We start from the raw sequence: 24,676 nt of genomic DNA, 5'->3' as shown, positions 1-24,676 counted from the left end.
TGAAGTTCACAAAAACTCTTAAGAAATGTCCAGAAATAATAAATTATATCATAATGAAAATAAAGCCGATTATTAGGGTCATTAAGATTTTTTTACAATGTCATATTATTTTAATAGCAATTATCAGGTATAATAGTATATATATTTTTTTTGTATTAAAGTAATAAGAAGTTAAATAATGTCACAATGCAATTATTGGTCCTAAACATAGGCTTTAATTTCATTATGCAAAATATATTTAGTAACTTGTTTTATTTTGCTTTAACTTGAAATATAACCTGGACATTTTCTCATAATATTATTATTTAAAAAAAAAAAAAAAAAAAAAAAAAAAAAGCTATATACTGTAGTTAAATTAAAATTGTATTTTCAATATTTTTTCCCATTTGGCCTGAATGTTTTAAGACAAATTTATTTGCTAAGACTAACAATCAACAACATTATGCCAACAAAGGCTGATTGACACTCAGGGCAGCCTATGCAATGCCTTCTGTCCTTGTAATCCCTCCCTCTCTGCTTCTCACAGTCATCATGTTCATCTCAGGAGAAGCTGCACCAGTTGCCCTTCCAGCCAACTGCAGACGAGCTGCATTTCCTTACCAAACACTTCAGCTCGGAGAGCATCACGGATGAGGATGGGAGAAGATCTCCAGCCATGCGACCGCGCTCCCGCAGTCTCAGGTACAAACACTTACAGATTCCCATTTCACAGCAATCAAAAGTTGAACATGACTTTGTGAGTGTGTGATGTCAGCCGGGCCCTCAGGCTCACACTCACTCACTCACTCACTCACTTTTAAAGGCCAAATCTTCAGATCTGACAGGACTCTGCCACATCATTCTCTAGACTCTTAACTCCCTCCTCTAAGATAGAAGACAAATAATTCAGCCTTTGTGCCCTTCACATTGATGCCTCTTCACTCCTCTGTCTGTCAATAAAATGTCTGTGTCATATTTAAACCGAGAATCAAAAGAAATAATATAATTCTGTTTGCATTTTGTTTTTGCAATTCCACAAATTCTCATTACTGTAAAGCAAAAAAAAAAGAAAAAAATCATTACTGTAAAATTATAATTCTATTTTTATATGTATATATTTTTATATTTTAAGTATTTGTTGTACTTTTATTCTGACTTAATAAAACAAATCTACAGTTTTTTATTTTAATGTTGTTATTAATCACCACTGAGAATAATGAAAATTACGAGGAAAAAAAAACTCAGAGGTTGAATGTCCAAATCTGTCATGGTTGATGAGCATGATCATCACAATGTGCATAGTTGTCATAAAAAAAAGTGTGTGTGTGTGTGTATGTATATGTGCGTGTGTGTAATTTTTTTATTTTTTTTTTTTGCTTTTTGTGCGCATTGTGACCTAGATTATTCTTATCCACTCTTTCTCTGCAGTAGAGTTGTATGATGACTCTTGTAGTCACTCACACTTCTATCCAGGACCTGATAGACTGAATCATTTCCTCCTGAACGCTACCTCCTTCATGAGCTTCTTATCTGTAAACACATCTCTCTTCCTCGCCCTCTGGCTCTTTCTCACTTTCTGTTAAGATGACTTATTCGGGAAACACTGGCCTTGCCTCATAGTATCTAGACACACTCAACAGGGGGTTCGGCACTCCAGAATTAGATCCATAAATATTGAATGAGATCGTGAGGTTTGCTGTTGCCACATTTTACAGATTACCGCTTCCCAGGATTATTCATTTCTGCTGTTGAAAGAAGGGAGAGAAGGATGAAAAGACTGGACGAGGGAGGAGGTTGAGGGAATTTGCAGTCAAGCTCGAACTGGTTAATTAGAGACAAGGAAATGGAGCAGTATTATGCTAATTTCACGCCCTGGACAGCAGACATGCAGAGAGAATTGACAGCGATGCTTCTTCATGCAGTGTTCACTCACGGTTCTCCATCATTCTTCCTCTTTACATCTTTTAACTCACTCAAACACATAGTCGAGGAGTAATGAGCTCAATGTGCAGTGGTCACCATCAATCATCCATATGTCAAATGATTTGGTAGCAGTAGCTGGAAATTAGAATATTATTTTAATAAAGGGCTCAGTGCCAAAATACAACGGACACCTTCTGGGTTCCTTCCGACTAGCCAAGGCATTTCTTTTTCTTGAAATTAACATGCATAATATATCAGAATGTGTCCAAAATGAATATGACGGTATCTGTGGCTTTGTTGGTGATGTCATCCGATTGTGTGTGTGTGTGTGTGTGTTTGTGTTAGTGCATACCATTCTGTCATGGCCAATTAACTAGCTGATTTCCCTGGTTTCCAGCACCTCGGAGGGATTTAGAGGTCATTTCTGTGCTCAGCTGTGACACATTTACACACTCTCATCCTCTCCTTTCTCTCTCTGGCTGTCCCTCCCTTTGTTTGTCTTTTGTTCCATGTGATAGCATCTCTCTCGGATAGTTTTCACATTCTTTTCAGATAACTTAATTTTTACAGTTACTGAAACTAACAACAACAACAAAAAATGAGTGGTGATTGATGTTAAGTTGTTGTGGTTGTAGGTGCTTTTGGAGGCTACAGTCTTTCTTCCTTTATTGTATTGCTATGTCCTAACAGGATGATGTGAATGATAGAAAACAGGCAGTTTCCTGTGAAAAAATATTTTTACAAATACTTTATTTAATGAAGAAGTTCTTAAGCATTAATAAAGCATGTTTTGTGCATATGTTTTGAGTATGTGTGAATTCCATTCTGGGCATACTATAGTACCGTTCAAGAGTTTGGGGTCAGTAAGAATTTATTCCACAAGAAATATTTAAAAAAATATTAAGCTATTTTGTACATACTGAATATTTAGACATGCCTGCTTTTCATGTCGAATATATTAGGTTGCAGATGTATTTTTTGCTGCAAAAAAGTCCAGATTCCTTAGAAAAGTAAAAACACATCTATTATCAAAGAGCTGTTAGAGATTGTGTAAGTACATCACAGTTTCATACTTAGAGTTAGGAATTTGTTCCTCCCCTTTCATTACTCTATTTTTCTTTTTATACTTTCTAACCAAAACACTCTACGTTCTTTTCTCCTATAACAAATCACATATGAATAGTTGTCCTTCCTTTATTTCCTCCATTATTTCCATTATGTTTCTGCATGGATATCTACTTCAATTAAATCCATGTGGCTTAAAACTATAATGAGAATCTTTTTGCAAGGTCATTTCTCAAAAACATGATGTTTTTGGGGGCTGCAAGGGCATTTCTGCATCCATCAGAGAAAAATAATTACATTCACTAATTATCATCTGTCTGAATACAGAATGTTATTGCGCTGCAGGAGGTTCACATTGATTCGTTGCACACAGTAAATTCTTTATTTAATAAAAGTAGAGGATCGCTCCGAGCCATGTTCTTTCTTTCATTTTCCCTCATCTTTTCTCTGTACCTCACTCAGCAGGAGAAATATTCTCAGTGTGATTGTTAATGCAGCTCCCTTCGGCTGCGAATCAATCTCTGTCAGAGTTAACCTTTACCGCAGCCATGGTCGGAGTGTAATTTTTGATTGAAATGGCTCTCAAGTAAGTTGAAGATTTGACTAGAATATTTTTCCCCTGTCTCATATTGGTATTGACACACCTGTAGATGAGGCAATTTAGTGTTTAAGTGTGTGTGTTGCCGCATTTCTCAACATCACCCTGGAGGTGGACCAGATGTGCCATGGTTAGTATGTTTTCATTCAATCAGATGGGCTAATAGGGAGCGCAAGCCTTCGAAGGATGACTTATAGCATTACCTCATCCTCGGGTCACATGACCAGCTTACCTTTACTAACCGAAGTGACTCATGTGGTCCCAGATGCATCTGTAATCTGTGTCCCTGAATAAAATGCACACACACATACCAGTTTATCTACACAAGCCGTATCTCTCAATATTCCCTGTGGAGCATCTCTGATTGAAGATGCTACTTTGACATGAATGAGGTTGGCTATGTCAGAAAATACGGGTGCTCCAGTCTATCCATCCACATTAGATTATAGGTATAGGGCACAAAACAACATCTGCTAGAAGGCTGAGGGACATTAGGGTTAAAATTATATCAGCCAAAAAACAAAAAAAAAAAAGGTAAGGTAAGGTAAGTCCCATTTGTTGATTCATTTCTTCACTTATTTTTATTTCTTTCTTCTCTTGTTCAGCCCTGGACGCTCACCCATATCATTTGACCATGAGATCGTCATGATGAACCATGTTTACAAGGAGCGTTTCCCTAAGGTGAGGTCTAAAACTGATGCAGAACTTGACAATGAATACATATGTAAATTACTCACTGTTGCTTTATGTCTGTAGAAAAATATTACACGTATGTATTTTTCTCATTTACTCTGGCCTGCTCAGCTATGTCAGAATCTGTTTAAAGGCCTAATATAATGACAACTCAGACATTCTTTGTAGAGGGTGGTCATAAATGTTAAAAATAAAATAAAAATCAGTAAATAAAAATATATCTGACTTGGGCTGGGTGATATGGCAAAAAAATAAAATCTTGATTTTTTTTTTTTTTTTTTTCCTCCAGAATGACCAATTCATGATTTAAATTTTTAACTAGTCAACTTAAAAACATAACTACAATATGATTCAAGTAACATACTTTTTACTAACCATCTGGTTAAAAAAAAAGTTCATTTCCAAATGCACCCCACCTGAAGTGATCAGCATGGTGAAAATGTAAAACAATTGATTTATTTGTCAAATATTTTTGCAGAAAATATGCATGAAATAAGAAGGAAATATTGTACAAACTTATCTTAAACATATCCTATATGCTTATAAATAATGTAAAATAAGAAAAATGCTAAATATTTCTTAGCCAAAAAAAGTACACATTGAGTTTTAGAGGTCAACCCGAAAAGTCAAGGCAATTCAAATCCAAAATGACTAAAAGTGTAACACCAGTAATAGGCTATTAACAGCAAATGTTTTGTAAAAACAGAAAATAACAGCACCTTTCAGCCTGTCACCATCATGCAAACATGAAATATCAAACATACATTAGTAGTCTTTGACAGGTTTTTGCATTCCACTGAGCTGTTTTTCCATGCTCTTGTCAGATGTATTTGGCAGTTGCGCTGGACTCTCACATTTTTGCAGCGTCTCATGCATGAAACAACATTTTAAAAACAGCACTCAAGTTAAAGTTCAGCTTGTGTCTAATAACCTTGCCTTTATCCCATTCCACTGCCTGTGTCTGTTTTGTTTTTGTTTTTTCAGTGCAAATAATGCATTCTGCGTGAACAGCTGCTTTAAGACCAGCAATGTGTTGTACGTTCATAGAGTGCATCACAAAAGAGCGGTTAATCAGTGTGCGCCATCATGTGGTATTATTGTGAACATGTCTAATTGTAACGTTTGCTAACATTTTTATTCAAAACTGCGATTTCTCAATTTAAAAATAATAAAATCATGACAAAGCATTAAATTCGAATTAATCAAAAAAAAAAAAAAAGGTAAAAATCACCCAGCTCTAATCTGACTAAATATAGTCACGCATTGTGGGTGGCTGGATGCCTCTGTTTGGCCTTTGTTGAACCAGGACCCTTCTGTCCCACAGGCTACTGCTCAAATGGAGGAACGGCTGGCTGATTTCATATCCTCCTCAGCTCCTGACAAAGTCATGCCTTTAGCTGACGGCGTCCTGAGCTTCATCCACCACCAGGTCATCGAACTGTCTCGGGACTGCCTGGACAAATCCCGCGAGGGTCTCATTACCTCCCGCTACTTCTATGAGCTACAGGAGAACCTTGAGAAGCTACATCAGGATGTGAGTATGCAAAGACAGCCATGTGTGAAGAGTATGTAGGAAGTTGATGACACATATTTCAAGAGTATTGACTCCTTGTCACACAGTAAGGTCCTTCCTGTGGTTCTTTAGCCATAAATCCATGTCTGCCAAAGTGGTGATGTCATCACATGATGTCAGAAGTCATCTGTGTTCTGCTGGACAGTCATAAAGAACTCTATCACATGTGTTTTTGGTTCCCTGACGTTCGTTCTTTATTCTGTTGGGTCTGTGGTCACCTGTCACATCTGCATTAGTCAGGAGATGTCGTTGATATCTTGATTAGCTCAGTTACAGTGCCACAGGGGGAGCGTTATGACTCCCAGAGGTCCCATATGATCCCACAAATCGTGTGTGTGCAGGAATGTACGAGAGTGTGTGTTTGTTGTGTATTGTTGGAACGGGGGGTGCAGCACCTTCCTGAATTTAATTTCACACCTCAGTAACCACCACTGGTGACGGATGAGTATCCCAGGCACCCAAGAGGAGGGTGCGGGGAGCTAGAGACAAGGCGGGAGAGAGAGAGAAAGGGAGGGAGTGAGATTGGAAGGAGGGATCAGGTCGGGTTTTCCCCTATTTCGGTTGGTTGTCCATAACCATCCCGTTGCTGTTGCCTGCCAGAATCAAAAATGTGCACATCGTGATCTCATGCAGTCGCCGCGCTATAACTGCAGACATACTTGGCATTCAGACGAGTAGGGATGACATCATCCAGCCCGTGCTAATTGGCTGTTTTAGTTTGGGAGCCGATGGTGACAGGTGGGCCAGACGGGGACCGCGGTATAAATCGCATCTTCAGCAGGTGCACTCAGAAAAACATTCCCAACTTCTCCATTTAACGCTTCCTCGCTCGCTCAGAGGATGTCCTGCATTTCGTGGCAGAGGCGCCTGGAGGAAGAGGAGGTTCTTCAGCACTTTTTAGAGCGTTGGGAGCAGAGCACGCTCAGAAACCATGTGGATCCAACAGTTGAGTTTTTGATTGTTTTTACTTTGCAGGGTTGCATTGAGTCAAGTTCATAGTCTGATGGATGCTATTTTATGTGGTTGATCTGAAGACTTGTTGACAGTTTAACACTCAAAATATGGACTGTAACTAGACTATTTTTATGCTTATAATTCACCTGCTAGGGTTTACTTTATTCATATTTGAATTGTGAATCATAGTAGTTATTTGTTTTATATTTGTTATAGAGTATAACACTTTGAACCCCGAATTAAATTTAAAAATGTTAATGAATAATTATCAGTATTATCCAAATGTGAATCCAAGTGTGCACAATTAAATATTTTTGCCATCTCATATGGACCAATACTGATACAGTTCAACAAAATATTGGCTCATAACTGATATGGTACAGATGTATTAAGCATCCTTAGTTCATATAGTACAATGTTATAGTGACATTTGTAACAGTGTTATAGTAACAGTTTCATTTATTCATCTTCACTTTTTATGTGGTCTTGTATTGACCTGAATTGTTTGAAATGCCTCTTCTCTGTCCTCAGTAATAGGCTTTATTTATTTAACTAGACATTTGTCTTAAGGTCAGACTAGTTGTACCTTTTTAAAAGACCAGTCTATATCATTCAGTCTCCCATGGTTGCATCATTAAAAACCACAGGAGCCAATCTCAAGTCCAGGTCACTTTAGTGACCTGGCTGTCACCATGATATCTGGCCCTTAAGGAATCTTGGGAATCTTCTATTTACCACATGTATTGCTAAGTATAGAGCATCAAATTTCATCTAGTTTAGGGTGTGCTAAACCAGATCCCTTCCTCATCCTACAGCTCTCACTCCTGTTACTTCTGTCAGTCTATAGTGTATTTACTCAGTGCAGAGACCCTTTATTATCCTGAGTGTGTGTGATTCATTGGCGGTTTCATTACCTGTATAAATAATTCAGAAGCTGATTAGACATCCCCTGAGGTGACTGTGCTGTCTGTCAGAGATGGCTCTATTACCATCACCCGGCTGTTTAACCATCTACTCTAAACGGCTCTTCTCTATCCAATTGATGAACTCTCTCGTTTCTGCTCCTTTGACGCTCTTACTTTTTATGCACTCTCTCTGTACACTTCATTCAACTATCTCTTATCCTAGTGTCAAAAAATCGCTTCTGGCTTAATTGTCACAATTTAAATGGAAGGTCAAGTTTCACACTTTGCATTGTGTTATCTAATTTGTACAGTATACTGCTCATTTTGACAGATTGTTTTAGTATACATGGTGCAAACTGAATAGTGTGCTAGTATGCTATTCCAAAACTATTGTCTTATGTGTATTGCTAGGCTCATGAGCGTTCAGAAAGTGGGGAGGTGACGTTTGTCACCCAGCTGGTCAAGAAGCTGATGATAGTCATCGCCCGGCCCGCCCGGCTGCTGGAGTGTTTGGTAAGCACTGATATTTTAAAGGATTCTAATCTGGAATCTTTGACATTAGTTTTTGCAATTCGTTTAGCAAACTGCTTTTCCATTAATGAAGCACATACTCAGTACCATATAATTAATTAAAAATTGCTTTGTGAATAAAGGCCAAACTGCAAAGCTTCAAATTGCACAGTGATTTTTCTGAACACTGTTTTGTTAATCATGGCAGACATTACTTAATGCATTATAAAACCATTTCATAGTTTACAGTGCCCAAAAATGAACACATGCAAACATAAAAGCTCTTCTGACTTCCACACGGAGGGCTGCATGCTTGTGGCCACATGTGTATTTTGAGTAATCTGGTGCATTCAGTAGTATGACAACATACAGTACAGCTAAGCACTGATGTAGGACCAGCCGCTGAGAGTAAATGAGCTGTTAACCTGTTCTGCTTCATGTGCACACAATGTGTCCAAATACCTCAGTGTGACAGCTGGAGACAAACCTGCCTGAATAAGCACAAAAAATAATCTAAACTGCCTCTTATTTTCTTTATATTCTTTAATTTTTAAAGGATTAGTTCACTTCAGAATTAAAATTTCTTGATAATTTACTCACCCCCATGTCATTGAAGATGTTTGTGTCTTTCTTTCTTCAGTCAAAAAGAAATTAGGGTTTTTGAGGAAAACATTCCAGGATTTTTTCTATATGTAGTGGACTTCAATGGCTACCAATGGGTTGAACGTCCAAATGTTTTCATTGTAGCTTCAAAGGGCTCTACACGATCCCAGACAAGGAATAAGGGTCTTATCTAGCGAAACAATCGGTCATTTTCTAAAATAAATAAAAATATATATACTTTTAAACCACAAATGCTCATCTTGCACTAGCTCTGCAATGCACCACACATTATGTAATCACATTGGAAAGGTCACGTGTGACATAGGTGAAAGTACCGCAGTAAGGCGAAAATGAAAATTCCACTAGATGAGACCCTTATTCCTTGTCTGGGATCATGTAGAGCTCTTTGAAGTCCACTATATGGAGAAAAATCCTGGAATGTTTTCCTAAAAAACCTCCTTTTCGACTCAAACATCTTGGATGAGTAAATTATCAGGAAATTTGAATTCTGAAGTGATTCTTTAAATGATAGCTTGTTAAAATATCGTATATGTAGCATTGTTTCATCTTTTTGAGTGAATGACCCTGAATTGGAAGACATTTCTGTCCATTACAAAATGTTAATAAAGAAAAAAAAAAAAGAGTTCTATGTATATGGTGATTATAAATATTTGACTGAATGCAGGACTGAAGAAACAAGTGTTATAACAGTAATAAGTTCATCAGCATTTGAATTTTTTGTCCTGAAGTGTTTGATTTTCAATCTACTCCAGATCTCTAGAATAAATTAAATGATTGAGTGTATGTCATATTTTAATGTTCATATCATGTGAACCTAATTCTCCCTATGTACGTTGATAGGAGTTTAACCCAGAGGAGTTCTACCACCTGTTAGAGGCTGCTGAAGGTCATGCTAAAGAAGGTCAGGGCATCAAGTCTGACATCCCTCGATACATCATCAGCCAGCTGGGCCTCACCAGGGACCCCCTTGAGGGTAAGAATGCTACATACAGTCACCTAAAAGCATTTGAACACTAAGCTAATTTTATGAGATACAAAAAAAATAAGACTATGTAACTTCTTCAGAAACAAATGATATTTTGTTATCTAATGCATTGTCATTCATATGTTATCAAGAGTGGTGTAAGTGTCCAAATGCTTTTTTTGGGGGACTGTATGAAGCAAATCCGATGTTATTGGTTTTCCAATCTTTGATCAGGAACTAAAAATAACATTTGTGTTGTTTTCAGTGACACCTGTTCATTTTCATTCCCTCTTTTCTCTCTCGCTCTCTAGAAATGGCCCAGCTGAGCAGCTATGACAGTGGTAACCCTGAAACCCCAGAGACAGAGACAGATTCCACAGATGTGAGTAATAGAATAGAAAAGTCTTCAATAACTCTATCAACTTTGTATCATAGCATTCAGCTAAGACAAAATGCTTGTGTTTATATGCAGAGTCGAGGAGCCACCGTACAGCCACCCCAGCTTCAGCCTCAGTCCAAGACTAAAACTCCTCGTGAGGAAGACTTTGAGACTATTAAACTCATCAGTAATGGAGCTTATGGGTAAGAAATTAGATTTTCCCGGCTACAGGAATGATTATAAACGCTAAGGTGTTACACTTTTAGAATGTCATCATCCACTGGGTCTCCATGACGCTTTAATAGTCATATGGTAAGGAGCCGATTAGAAGTGATGCATGCCTCTCTCCACTCAGGGCTGTGTTTTTGGTGAGGCATAAGGAGACCCGTCAGCGATTTGCCATGAAGAAGATCAACAAGCAGAACCTGATCCTGAGAAACCAGATCCAGCAGGCCTTTGTGGAAAGAGACATCCTGACATTTGCAGAGAACCCTTTTGTTGTCAGCATGTTCTGCTCCTTTGAGACAAGGAGACATCTTTGCATGGTTATGGAGTATGTGGAGGGTAAGAAATACTCGTACAACATTTTTGTGGAGGTTGACTAAGTTCATGGAGGACTTCAATATGGGATACAACACAGAGTGATGCTGTAGTTGAAACTGTTTGTGTGTGTCAACAGGTGGAGACTGTGCCACTTTGCTAAAGCACATTGGAGCTCTGCCTGTGGATATGGCACGTATGTACTTTGCTGAGACTGTTCTAGCACTGGAATACCTTCACAACTATGGCATTGTGCACAGAGACCTCAAACCTGACAAGTAAGCAAACGTAACACCAAACCAGCCTGTTTGTGGTTGACTTTCTATTCTTAATTTAATAGAGAAAAATAAAACATCTGCTTGCTAATCTTTAAGTATCATGTTGATTTGGTCAAAGACCTCCTTCAGGGGATTTTATTTATTCTTTAGATTCCATCTTACTTTTAAAGAATACAAAAACATGCTTGTTTAGACTGTAACAGACATTTGCTTTGGTTTAGACAGCTGTAGTTTTAGATGGATGGGATGGTCTTTTCACATTCACTAATGTCAGAATAAAAAAATGCCTGTTTTTCTACAGTCTCCTGATAACATCAATGGGACACATCAAACTGACAGACTTTGGCCTGTCCAAAATTGGTTTAATGAGCTTAACAACCAATCTATATGAGGGCCACATTGAAAAAGATGCCCGTGAATTCCTTGACAAACAGGTACAAGTGTCCTCTGAGACTGTAGTTTGTTGCATTGTTTTTGTTTTTTTTTTAACAAAAGGAACCGTGGCGTTCTCAAAACTCTTTCTTTCTCAGGTGTGTGGTACTCCTGAATACATTGCTCCTGAGGTCATTCTGAGGCAGGGCTATGGTAAACCAGTGGACTGGTGGGCCATGGGAGTCATCTTGTATGAGTTTCTGGTGGGCTGTGCTCCCTTTTTTGGGGATACACCCGAGGAACTGTTTGGACAAGTCATCAGTGGTTAGTGTTGTATCTAGAAGAAAGTGCAAAAAATATTTATGCATGAGAAACATTACATTATACAGTCGTGAGTGTCCAAACGTTTGACAGTATGTGATATCAATTATCAGTTTTAATCTTACTTTGCTCTCAATAGTTAATTTTGAAAAACTTCATAAACTCCTTAAATCAGTCTGTTCTTTTGTCATCTGTCTGCCTAAGATATAAAAATACTCTGAAATCTGACATGTGAAATGTGTTGTTGTTGACAGATTTTGTATGTTTCATTCAATAGATGAGATAATCTGGCCAGAAGGTGATGAAGCTTTGCCTCCTGAGGCTCAAGATCTCATCTCCAAACTACTGCGGCAAAACCCTCTGGAGCGTCTGGGGACAGGTCCTTTAGCGCACAAACTCACACTTACTTACACAGACATCTCCTTGATCTATTCCCTAGTTTAGTCTTAGAGGAGTGACTTGACTGATGTGCTGAGATTAATAGTTTATGAATAAACCTGAGCAGCAAATCTTGAGGAGACTCTGCTTTTTTAATGTTATCCTACATCTCTGAGAAATATTTGAAGAGATTTTCTGTCTCTCTCTCTCTCTCTCTCACAGGGAGTGCGTTTGAGGTGAAACAGCACCGCTTTTTTACTGATCTGGACTGGAACAGTCTCCTGAGGCAGAAGGCAGAGTTCATTCCTCAGCTGGAGTCAGAGGATGACACTAGCTACTTTGACAGTACGTATTCAGGCAGCCGGGAATGGAGTGAAATTTATAACAAGATACTTTACTCTCTTCCATACCTGCAACACAGATACACAACACATGAGCTTACATTCTTACAAACACAAGCTGAGTTCTCTCTTTCTTCAACCCTCTAGCACGCTCAGATCGGTATCATCATGTAGACTCGGAGGAAGAGGATGACACAAATGATGATGACCATCTGGAGATCCGTCAGTTCTCCTCCTGTTCACCACGATTCAGCAAGGTGTGAAGTAACGCATACTAACACTGTTAACGACAGCAAAAACAAAATTATATAAGATGTTCAATTAATAGTTTATTCATTAATAAAAATCAAAATAAACAATTCTTCTGCCAAGTAATAGTAGTAGTTTAAAGCAGGGTGTTATATACCATATGGAAAAAAGAGAAATGGGACAGAAGGGAAAGAAACACACTTTTGCCCTTTAAACAGTTTATTACTGTGTTGGGGCCCTGATGTCAGGCATTTCCTGAATTATAACCTGTTGAGGACAACTGAAATTCTTCATTACCTTTATTAACTGTAGACTGTTTGTGGTTGCCAGCACTTTTTACGGTTTTGTATCTGCTATACAACAACTTGTGGCTTGTGTAATCAGAATCTAGTGTTGGTATCTGTTCTGTTAATTACAAGTTAAGTCTAATGCCTTAAACAGTTTATTCTGTTTTCAAAGTTCAGTATGGCTGCTGTTTCTCTCTTTTCTTCCATTTTCTTTCTTTTTAACTTCAATTGTCTTCATCTCTCCCCATCGGTCTCCCTCTCCCAGGTATACAGTAGTATGGAGCGTCTTTCCTTGCATGAGGAGAAGCGCACCCCTCCTCCCACTAAGCGCAGTCTGAGTGAAGAGGGAGGAGAGAGGATCGACAGTCTCAGTGGCCTAAAGTCTAGAGACCGGAGCTGGCTGGTGGGCTCTCCTGAGATGTGAGTGAAACACCCCAAATCATTCTGATGAAAAAAAAATCATAGTTTAAAAATATATTTCTAAAAAATTTACTATGTTTGTCCAACATGGTGTAATAAACATTTGTTTTTTTATTCAGCTTAAGGAAGCGTCTCTCTGTTTCCGAGTCATCTCACACTGAGAGCGACTCCAGCCCACCTCTGACTGTACGTCGCCGCTGCTGCTCGGCCATCATTGAAATGCCCAGATTCGCCATTTCCAGTGAAGAGGATGGCGGTGTGGGGGGCAGGAAGACCCCTGTGAGAGGCCCTCGTGGGGAAGATCTGCCTCAGGCCATACCAGAGCTCCCTGTGGAGAGAGAGCTGAGGCTGGATGAATCGCCCACCACACCAGGCTCCACTTCCAGCCAAATCAGCCAATCCACTCTTACACGTCAGTCTTGCTGAATTACTCTGGGGAGTGTCTGTTCTAGCTTTAGCTATAAAAAAATTCAAGACAAGTCAGATTTAATGAGGCATAAAAATCTCACATAAAAAGGTGCAAAAAATGACTGGGGTTTATGATTTCAAGTAACACCATATTGAATCATTCTGATAGTTTGCCATTTTCTGTAGACATATCTCTGACATCTCTAATTTTTAATTTATGTGCATGTGTGTGATTTCAGCTTGTAGTTCTGGTGATGTATTGGATCGAGCTTCTCGCTACAGTGTTGAAAGTTCTGAAAACTCCACTCCTAAAGCCATCAGTGATTTAGCAGCTCGAAGAGCTCGCCACAGACTGCTTTCAGGAGATACAGAGAAACACACATCACGCCCACTTAACAAAGTTATCAAATCAGCCTCGGCAACTACCCTCTCCCTTATGATCCCTGCTGGTAAGTGCATATGATTGGTCATCATGATTTTGCCATGCAAGACATGTCTCTAGATCAAAATCTTCTGTTGGTTCTTGAACAAACTAGGGCTGACAAGCGATTAAAATGGCGATTAATCTAATTTAAATCTAAATTAATCTAATCTAAGAAATTACTCACAAAAGATAATTTAAAGTCATCATTGTGTTAAATGAGAAAAGCATCAAATAGACATTACAAAAAGTTTTTTTACTTTGAAAAAAAAAATTTATTTGATTCAACATAGAATTTATTACACATAAACTTTTAGGCTGCAACAGCCATGAAGGTGAGTAAATAATGATTTTTAGGTGAACTATACCATTAATGTTTTTTTTATTAATATGGAATATGAATTTTTTTAATGAAATGATACTTTAATTAAGAATCTTAAACTGCCATTAGGTGGTGGTAAATGTCTAAATAACCAAGTCACTGAGTCATTCTTAAGTGAAACTTGATGTGATGTGTAGCCAAGTATGGTGTCCCATACTCTGAATTTGTGCTCTGCATTTCACCCATCCAAGTGCGCACACAGCAGTGAGAATTGAACACGCACACCATGAACGCACAACCAGAGCAGTGGGCAGCCTTCTTTTTTTTTTTTTGCTGCAGCGCCCAAAGGGCGATTGGGGGTTAGGTGCCTTGCTCAAGGGCACCTCAGTTGTGGGTAATGAAAATAGAAGAGAGCACAGTTCATTCACTCCCCCCACCTACATTTCCTGCTGGTCCTGAGACTCAAACCCACAACCTTCGTGTTACAACTCTGACTCTATAACCATTAGGCCACAAGTGCCTAAACATTAACACATTCATTCATTCGATTCGTTCATTCGTAAATGGCTCTCTTTATGAATGGGACATTGAATCATTGTTTCACCCAATTCTTTCACTCAAAACGCGGATTCATTCAGAAACTAAACTCTGCTGTGTGTTGCTTGGAGATGCACAAAAGTCCTGCTCTGGCCTTATAGGTAATATTTTCATTGACAAAATTGAGCATTAGCAGACAATATCACAGTCTCTTGATTGGATTGGCTGCCTCGTATCATTTTGAAGAAATGTGTGTGGATATCACACTTTAACTAAAGTTCAAATTCTTTTTTCTTCTCTTTCAGATCACCATGGCGCCTCTCCTCTGGCCAGTCCCATGTCACCTCACTCTCTCTCATCCAACCCCTCATCACGTGACTCCTCTCCCAGCCGAGACCTTTCCCCAGCTGTCTGTAGTGTTAAACCCGCCATAGTCATCCACCGAGCTGGCAAGAAATATGGTTTCACCCTGCGTGCCATCAGGGTTTACATGGGAGACACAGACATTTATACTGTGCACCACATGGTCTGGGTGAGTAGAGCAGTTCCAATTATTCCCCATTATGGAATTAGACTGCACTAATTTGTGGTTTTGAGTGCTCTAACATATTGCTTTGCAGCACGTGGAGGATGGAGGACCTGCTCATGAGGCTGGACTGAGAGAGGGAGATCTCATTACACATGTTAACGGAGAGCCTGTCCATGGACTTGTGCACACGGAAGTTGTAGAGCTCATTCTCAAGGTACATTGGCAGCCATAATCTGATGAGCCTTGTTGCTTTTGAATTTATTGGTATTCAGAATAATTTTTATATTGCAGAGTGGTGGTAAGGTGTCCATCGCTGCTACGCCTTTTGAGAATACATCTATTAAGGTTGGTCCTGCACGCAAAACCAGCTCCAAGTCCAAAATGGCCCGGCGCAACAAAAGAACAAAAACCAGAGAAGGACAAGACAGGTGATGTCCAACATTTACCATCGTCCAAATACTTGCGTCGCACTGATTTTAATTCCTCAGGGCAGGCTTACATTTACTGTCCCAGTAATGGTTTGTATATGGTTATCCATTACAGTAAGAAGAAAAACTCCCTGTTCCGTAAGATCACCAAGCAGGCAACTCTTCTCCACACCAGTCGCAGCCTGTCCTCTCTGAACCGCTCGGTCTCATCTGGCGAGAGTGTCCCGGGGTCTCCTACACACATGTCCCCTCGTTCACCAACACAGGGCTGTCGTTCCACACCTGAATCAGCCCACTCAGGTAAAAACTTTATCTTTATTTCATAAGAGTAATAAAGATAGCAGTATTAAAGTAATAAACAGTAATAAATATATGAACAGTATTTAAATATTACATACAACATACAAACCTACTACTGTCATTGTAATTCTGATACACATGCTGTCATACCAGTGTATACCAATATTGTATATTAGTTCCCCATAACTGCATCAATATCATGTCTATAGTAATTTCATTCATCTCCGTATTTGTTTTTTTAATAGTTAATATATAACCTTGAACCTTCTCTTTTTCTAATGCAGTTGGTGGGAACTCATCCCAAAGTAGCTCACCTAGCTCCAGTGTGCCAAACTCTCCTGCCAGTTCTGGTCAGATCAGACCCAGCTCTTTGCACGGTCTGGCCCCCAAACTGCAGCGCCAGTACCGTTCCCCTCGCCGGAAGTCCGCAGGCAACATCCCCTTATCCCCTCTGGCTCGTACACCGTCGCCCACCCCTCAGAGCACCTCCCCCCAGCGTTCTCCTTCACCTCTTTCAAGCCATGGGCTCATGACTTCTTCAATAGGTCAGTCTTTCCCTGTCAAACTCCACTCTTCACCTCCATTAGTAAGACAGATATCCCGCCCAAAGAGTGCAGATCCTCCTCGCTCTCCTCTGCTCAAACGTGTCCAGTCGGCTGAGAAACTTGCAGCCTCTCTTTCTTCTTCATCCTCCTCACCTTCTCCATCCTCTGCTGCTGATAAGAAGCTGCCAGTTGGGGCCAGCCGCAAACATAGTCTTGATACCTCACATTCAGAGTTTAAAAAGGAGATGCTGCAGCGAGACCCTAGTCTACAAAGCCTGCAGGAGTCGGCCAGTGAGATTCTAATGGGAGGAAGAGTGTCTCCTGCAGAAAAGGGCAGCCTGCAGAAGAGTTCAGTTCGAAAACTGGGTCGACAAGAAGGTCCTGAATCTGGAACTGGAACTCTGGGACTTGTTCCTGGAAAGAGTAAACTGAAAGACAAGCTGTCTGCCATACGCCAAGATCGCGCAGAGCGCCGCGAGTCTCTTCAAAAACAAGATGCCATCCACGAGGTAGATTCCTCAGAGGATGAGACAGACGAAGGGTCAGAAGACAGCCAAGATGGACGCAGGACAAGCTATGTTCCTCCTAGCCATATCTTGAGGCCTACTACCGTAATGGCCTCTCCCCATACCATCAGGATCGGACCAGCAGCTCCACCAACACTAGGACTGATGCCCTCAACAGTTGCACCACCAGGCTCACCTCAGCCCGTTCTAGGACTGCAGATACAAAGCCAAAGTACAACTCAATCTCAGATACAAACTTCAGCCTCACCGCCAATGCAAGCTGCAGCCAAGCCCCCAGAACAGAATTCTACAACCTCTACTATGGCCCAAGACTCCAATTCAACACTATCTGATGGCTCTATAAAGAAAGAGTCAAAGGTACAGGACTCCAGTGTTAGGCCTTCTCCACCTCAACCCAGCCCACTGTCCAGCACCTTTTCAACCCACGGCAGCGCCTTTACCTCTGTCAGCAAAGACCCATTTGTCAAACCTACCACACCTCCATTGGATCCCCGGAGGACCCCCAAAACTTCTGAGCCTAGGTCCAAAACCAGTGGTAGAATGGATTCTAGCACTGCTTCTGGAGTAGCCAGGGATACCCCTGTTGCTACCACACCAACCGGAGGCATCACCAAGGAGATGAAGGAGGCAGACAACCGCAGACAGGCTGCAGCCGCTGCTGCTGCCACTGCTGCTGCTACCGCCTCTGCATCCACTGCCTCTGAGAGCGGAATGGACAAAGTCGTGTCTCAACTGGCCACTGTTGCTAAGAGTGTGCTTGGCCCTGTCAAACTCAACATCCCAGGTACAAAAGAGGCCTCAGAGCGGACAAAGGACCAGCGTCCCCAGGTAGATGCCACCCACCCAAAGATAAAAGAATGTCGTCTGGAGCGTCCTGATTCTCCTGACCGCTTAAGTCCATCTGCTGCTTCTGGTTCCCAGTCTCCAAGGCTGACTGAATCTCCCTCTAAACAAACATTATCCAAATCTGAGCCAGCCACAACTTCTCAGAAGTCTTTAGAGGTCCCAGGCACTTCAAAAAGGCAAACTCCTCCAAACTCCCAAGCTGGGGAAGAGAATCAGGAAAGACAAGGGACTCCACAAAGTGGCACCACACCAAGGCCTAGGTCTGAAGCACAATCACGGGCCCAGGCAAAGCCCAGTTCCTCTACTTCACGAGATAAATCTAACAAGACAACGTAGCAGCCTTGCAGAAAGACCCGTTTTCTCCAGCTTTAATTAACTTGCCTATTAACAGACAAATGCACATTTTAACACAAAGCAGTTGTCCTGTTTAATGTCATTATCCCTGTGAAAAGATTATGGAAAGATGAGACAGAGGAAGAGATAGTGGTGTTTACAGATGAGCCCAACAGCTTCATTTCAGAATTTTTTATGCTCTGCCATTCACAAAATAATTTAGGCTGTGTAATTGATTTGCTTTTCTTGTTCCTCCTTTTTAAGTATTTTTCTCAGCAGCTAGAAAACCTGGAAAATATGTGGTTCTGCACCATGAGAGTCAGAAACCGTGTCCACTTACAGTGTATTACCTCTTCATATTATCTTCATATTACTTTAAAAATCTTCTCTTGTAGTAGGTATAGTTGTGCCTTATAGCGACACCTCAACATTTCACTTGTATTTCTTTCTGCTTGTTCATCTTTGGAAGAAGACATATTGCAGCAATAAGAGTAGCGTATCCCGAGCAATTTTTTTCAAACACACCAGGTTGATTTCATCCCACGTGTAGTATATAAGAAAAACCAAACTGTGTTTTCCATCTTTCTCACTTGTCAGCTTTCAGTTGTGTCAAACAGCTGTGAGATGTATGTCTATGAAAATCGACCTGAGATTTTCCCATGGCACTGCTATCATTAATGTTGTATAGTAATTAAAATTTAGATGTACATTGTGGAAGAATGATGGTCATTAATGGCATGAATTGCATCTTTACATGTTACTCTGTTTCTTATCAGAATTAAAGATGTTATTAGAAATTATTTGGAATTACTATGTGTAATGAATCGTGATTTTTGGCCATCATTCACATCCACTAAAGCTACATATCGTAGCTAAAGACATTACTGCAAGAGCAAGTAACTTGCACATCATCATTATGTCTAGTTTGGTTTAGTCCTTGTTCAAAGTTCCAAGTGGACCATTTTATTTTCTTACTCGGTTTGCATATTTTATTTTCTCTCATTTTAATATCTGGACCAATTTGCTATCTCTGTATTTTTTTTTTTTCTCCATGGCAGACTTGTATCTGGAGTGTGTGTGTGTGTGTGTGCGTGCCTATGTATAGAGCGTGTGTTTGTGTGGGGTCTTATATTGAATATTTAAAAAAGTCTGTTCTTTGTTAGTTTTATGCCCTAAACAATGGGAGTTTGTTTTTAATTGGTGTCTTGTCTTTGCCATATCAGCTCTGCTTTTTGAAATATACCTGGCAAAGATGTATTTGCAAAAACCCTTTTTATTTTGTGTGTAATTAATATGAAAAACCAATAAATACAGTATCCGATTAGATCCCAGACTTGGTTGGGGTCTTAAAGGGTTTGACCAGTAAGTGAGACTGTGGTACGTTTTCATATTATCTTGATTTAACAATGTGTTAACACCATATTGTATTTAAAGATTAACCTGTGGAACTATAATATTTTAACCACATTTTGCATTTCTAATCTAATCCAGTTGTATGTATTGTGTTTCTGCTCAGTTTACCACCCAATAATTATGCACATTGTTTTAACCCTTGCCACTAGTATAAAGAGGTCTCATTGCTCAGCAAGTCAGTTCCAAAAGTAAGGCTATTTCCAACACACTTCTGTACTACTTTGTCCCTGCCTATATGGAAAATTAAAGTTTTTTTTTTTTTTTTTTTTTTTTAGACTTTATTACTGATTGTACTTAGTCACTTGATGATGGTATGTACAGTAGTTTCACTATAACCTTATTCATGTTTTGTCCTTATAAAATGTGAATGGATGTCTTGCACATTTATGCTTCTTTAGGGAATGGAGCTGTTGATCGCATTGCAGCCTGAAGCTTAATTCCTGATGAACCTAATTAACCTGGGCACCACCATCAGTGACAAAAATGCACTTGTAACAAGAATGGCATTTGGATGAAGTTGGAAATGCATCTGTGGGCTGTCAGGTTTAATATAGTGTTTGCCCTGTTGCGTCCAGAGAACACCGATCGATCTTACACTAGTGGCCAAGGCATAAATACACACTTATTAAAAAAAGACCAATGCTTTACCATTATGTCCACAGGAGATGACTTACAACTGAATCCCACTCCAAAGTTACATTCTCATACCCAGAGAACTTGAATCTCCATTTAAACTAAATTTGTTGGGCTTAAAGAAACTGCCCTTAAATGTTTACACGCGTCATGTCTTGAGAGAACATTTGTAAACGGCACACTAGTGCATTATGTCTAAATGATGTGTCGTATGGTGTGAGTGCTCAGGCACGTTTTGTAGCTTAGATACTAGCAGACCACTAGTGATTTCCTTTCTGGCTGCGCTGCATTTGAGATTTTACAGGGTGTAAAGACATTAAGTAGCTTTGTTGCATTCACTCCTAGTATTTTATTTTTTTACATGTAGTTCCTGATGACCTGCTTCACATTATAAGTGTGCTTTTAACAAAAAAGGAAAACATTGTAATTTTCTGAATTATGTGTGTAAATGCGTTAAATTCATCTCTGCTCCCTTTTCTAAAGTCGTGAGCTGCCGTGGGCTGTGAAAGTGAGCGCTAACTGCCACCTTGTGTACGTGATGTGGATAATAATGATGGTTGGGCTATTTGTTGAGGTAAAATCAGGTGTCAGAATGCCTGCGGTGGTCATCCATCAATGTCCCGTAGCCACATGCCACCATGCACGCCCTAGTGAAATGTAATCTCACACACAGTCTAGAGCAAATTCACCCACCACCTCTCACCTGTGGTATAGCTTGGCTCTTTATGAACGAAAACCTTTGGAGCACACATACACGCACTACTTGCATCTACCCATATAGTCGCCATGTCCAACCACTGCCCTCTCCTTATGTCTGTGTGTTTGTGTTTGACCCAAATGGCAGCACAGATGAGATGGTTTACTTTTATGTAAATATTTTTAAGTCTAGTGTTCGGAGTGTCTTTAATATGAGAAGAATTGAAGTTATTTGGTGTGCAATGGCCATTGCCTTAGACATGAGCATAGATGAATGGGACAATGACTAGATATTATTTGTATTTTAAGACTTGACACTCAGTTATGGTGGTACAGTGGTATGGATTTAGGGCACTGTCCATGTGCCCGTCATGCTTTGTCCAAGACTAAAGGAGACAATGTGGTTGTATAGACAAGTGAAAAGAAATGGGCAAAGAAAAAACTGCTAGAGTTAAACCAGTGCAATATCTTACAATTTTCTATTGTGGTAAGACGCATGTTTGTTGTTAATCCTATACCTTATGAATAATAAAGATTTTTTTAAGTAACTCAGCATGTGGTTTGTATTTATTCACTGACTATAAGACATTAGGTAGATTTTGTGATCAACAGCAATTCATGCAACAGCTTTTTATTTACATATTAAACTCAGCAAGAAAAGAAACACCCCTTTTTCAGGAGACTATATTTCAAAGATACAGTATATTTGTAAAATCCAAATAAGCTTTACAGATCTTTATTGGAAAGGGTTTAAACAATGTTTTCATGCTTGTTAAATGAACCATAAACAATTATTGTACATGCACCTGTGGAACAGTCCTTAAAGGGTTAGTTCACCCAAAAATGATATCTCTGTCATTACGTACTCACCCTCATGTTCAAAACCCACAAGACCTTCATTCATCTTCGGAACACAAATTAAGATACAGTATTTTTGATAAAATCTGAGAGTTTCCTGACCACACATAGGCAGCAACGACATTGCACTTTTCAAGGCCCAGGAAGGTAGCAAAGACATTGTTAAAATAATGTTATGAAGTGATGAGAATACGTTTTGTGAGCAAAAACAAAACAAAAATATTGACTATTCAACAATTTATTCACTTCCCTGTGAAGATTATCTGTCATTCCTGACACCTACAGGGAGACCGGAAGGAAAGCTGATGTTCCTAGTAGTACCAAACCACATGTCCTCTCAGACGTTTTCAAGAACTTGCAGATGCCTTGGTGGAAGAATGGAGTAACATCTCACAGCAAGAACTGGCAAATCTGTTGAAGACTATGAGGATGAGATGAACTGTAGTACTTAAAGCGGCTGCTGGCAACACCAGATACTGACTGCTGCTTTTGATATTGACCCTAATAGTATAGTATTCAGCAGCAGTAGCAACTCTAAAACAGAAGAGATCTAGAAAATATATATACCTGTATTTGTCCTTGTCCTTTTATTACTATATATACATAGAGAGAGAGAGAGAGAGAGAGAGAGAGTATGAATATAAGTGGTTGGTTTGTCTAAAGCTCTACAAAATGCTTTAACTGGACATTCTTAAGTCCATAAGAATATTGTCTATCCATAAGAAAAGTGACATTTTCTATGAGGCAGTTGTATTTGAATCCGTTAAATTTGGAGCAAGCAATCTAGTCATATTTCGACTTTTAAAATTGAGGAATTCACTCCCAACTCCATTTCCCCTTCCTTTAAGCATGTTGAATGGATCCATAATGAACAGTTATTACTGTAGATATTTGCTCACCCACCTGTCATAAGCTTGTTTCAGGAAATTCATTGCCTTAATGAAAGTAGAAGACAATCCTCGCAGGATGTATACACCATGTTAATAGGTATAGCATGTCAACGCTAGGTACTGACAAGATGGCAATAATGAAGCCCATTACATTCTGGTGTGTGTGTGTATGTGTGTTCTCTCAGGCCTCTCAGATGGGTTGAATGTTCGAGAGCAGTATGCCCTGAGGCCAGACAAGGGGGTCAAAGGTTAGCTGGCTTGCTTAAAAGGTGCCCACTATAGGGGATAATTGGACCCTGTCCTGCCTTCATTTACCAGTTTCCCATCAGCAGGCCTATTAAGAAAGTGTACATAGGGAAAATGCGCACACTTAAACCTGCTCCTCAGACCCCCTCGCTTACCATCTCCCTACGGCACCCGAACCGCTGAAGAATGAAGATGCTCCGATGACCCAATGTGTTGCTTCCTTTTGCCCCTCCCCCCTCTGACATGAAGCTGGTGCCACTGATGGATTGCTGGCTGAGTCTCTCTCTGACACCCGCTCTACATGACCGGGTAAATTCATTCCATTCCTGCCTCTCTCTACACAGCTGCATATACCAGCATCCACTGCCTGACAGCCAGCCTAATGGGGGGACCAGGCCAAATGGATTTCAGAAGAAAAGCGAAGGGGGGCAGGGCCTCAGGGGGGCAATAATTCTCCCCTATTTCAGAATTTATTTTCCCCAATCCTCTCACTTTTTTCACTTCCAAGTTTTCTTGAAGAAATGGAAAGGAAGAAGAGGTTTCACTGCCTATTGATTCAATTTAAACGTGACAAGTTTGAACGCAGGTACATGAATCATTGTGTCTTATTTACGAGCATGAGCCACATGTTGAACATTAACCTTCCAAACTTACTCGGGTCCACTAGATAATGGGATACATAATAAATGCTTTCATCAGTTTGAACTTATATTAGATGTTAGCAATTAGTTTTACCTGCTTATAGTATGGCATAGAAGAATGGCAGGTGGAAGCTGCATTATAGGCTAATTGCTCTCTGTGGTACCACGTGCCACGTTTAATGAGCCTTATTCTGTGTGATGAATGTACACCATAACCTGTACAGTGTGCAGACTTGATGTTGCCTGCCAGGCAAATAGTGTGAAAGTTCAGTTGCTGAGAGCAATAAATTAGCCCGTGGAGAAGAGAAATAGACTGGGGTATTACGATTTCAGCTCGGCTAATACTGCATGCCAAGGAAATGGTGAAAGGAAGGATCTGAAAGCCTGTGGATTTTGATAGCAGTAAAGAAATTGTGAGTGAACTGTGGCTGGAGGGTCATTAGGAAGGCCCAAACATAAAAAGAAAAAGAAAAACAACTAAGTATATTGCTGAAAATATTGTTGAAAAAAAAAAAAAACTAAGACATCCCACCCATCTCACCTGCAAATTACACCTATTTAAAAAGAATACATTATCAACAGGGCTGAGTTGGTTACTTTTAAAATGTACAGTATTTCACTATAGATTACAAAATACATGCTTTAAAAAGCAATTTGTAACATATTTCATTACATTACCCAAGTTTTGTAACTTAAATTCTTATATTTTACAATACAAATATAACAAAAAAAGTTAATTGCGAGTTTTTA

At 39.7% G+C, this 24,676-nt stretch overlaps 1 protein-coding gene across 13 annotated transcripts in view; it reads left to right on the top strand.

Moving 5' to 3' along the window:
• The window catches only part of mast2 (microtubule associated serine/threonine kinase 2), a 160,264-nt gene extending 138,427 nt beyond the window's left edge, over positions 1-21,837 (top strand). For all 13 annotated transcript variants that reach the window (XM_067374156.1, XM_067374158.1, XM_067374155.1 and 10 more), the window contains 22 exons: positions 527-681; positions 4,171-4,246; positions 5,583-5,792; positions 8,102-8,203; positions 9,665-9,797; positions 10,100-10,170; positions 10,261-10,370; positions 10,523-10,731; positions 10,847-10,985; positions 11,287-11,419; positions 11,516-11,681; positions 11,956-12,057; positions 12,279-12,401; positions 12,545-12,654; positions 13,199-13,353; positions 13,473-13,765; positions 14,001-14,210; positions 15,347-15,573; positions 15,662-15,784; positions 15,862-15,998; positions 16,114-16,298; positions 16,583-21,837. In XM_067374156.1, the coding sequence (XP_067230257.1) occupies positions 527-681; positions 4,171-4,246; positions 5,583-5,792; positions 8,102-8,203; positions 9,665-9,797; positions 10,100-10,170; positions 10,261-10,370; positions 10,523-10,731; positions 10,847-10,985; positions 11,287-11,419; positions 11,516-11,681; positions 11,956-12,057; positions 12,279-12,401; positions 12,545-12,654; positions 13,199-13,353; positions 13,473-13,765; positions 14,001-14,210; positions 15,347-15,573; positions 15,662-15,784; positions 15,862-15,998; positions 16,114-16,298; positions 16,583-18,552 (5,139 nt within the window). In that variant the 3' untranslated portion in view covers positions 18,553-21,837. The remainder of the gene's footprint in view (positions 1-526; positions 682-4,170; positions 4,247-5,582; positions 5,793-8,101; positions 8,204-9,664; positions 9,798-10,099; positions 10,171-10,260; positions 10,371-10,522; positions 10,732-10,846; positions 10,986-11,286; positions 11,420-11,515; positions 11,682-11,955; positions 12,058-12,278; positions 12,402-12,544; positions 12,655-13,198; positions 13,354-13,472; positions 13,766-14,000; positions 14,211-15,346; positions 15,574-15,661; positions 15,785-15,861; positions 15,999-16,113; positions 16,299-16,582) is intronic.
• The last annotated feature ends 2,839 nt before the right edge of the window (positions 21,838-24,676 follow it).

Source organism: Chanodichthys erythropterus, chromosome 21 (genome assembly GCF_024489055.1).
Source record: "Chanodichthys erythropterus isolate Z2021 chromosome 21, ASM2448905v1, whole genome shotgun sequence".
Classification (NCBI taxonomy): Eukaryota; Metazoa; Chordata; class Actinopteri; order Cypriniformes; family Xenocyprididae; genus Chanodichthys; species Chanodichthys erythropterus.
This window is presented reverse-complemented; position numbering and strand designations above follow the sequence as displayed.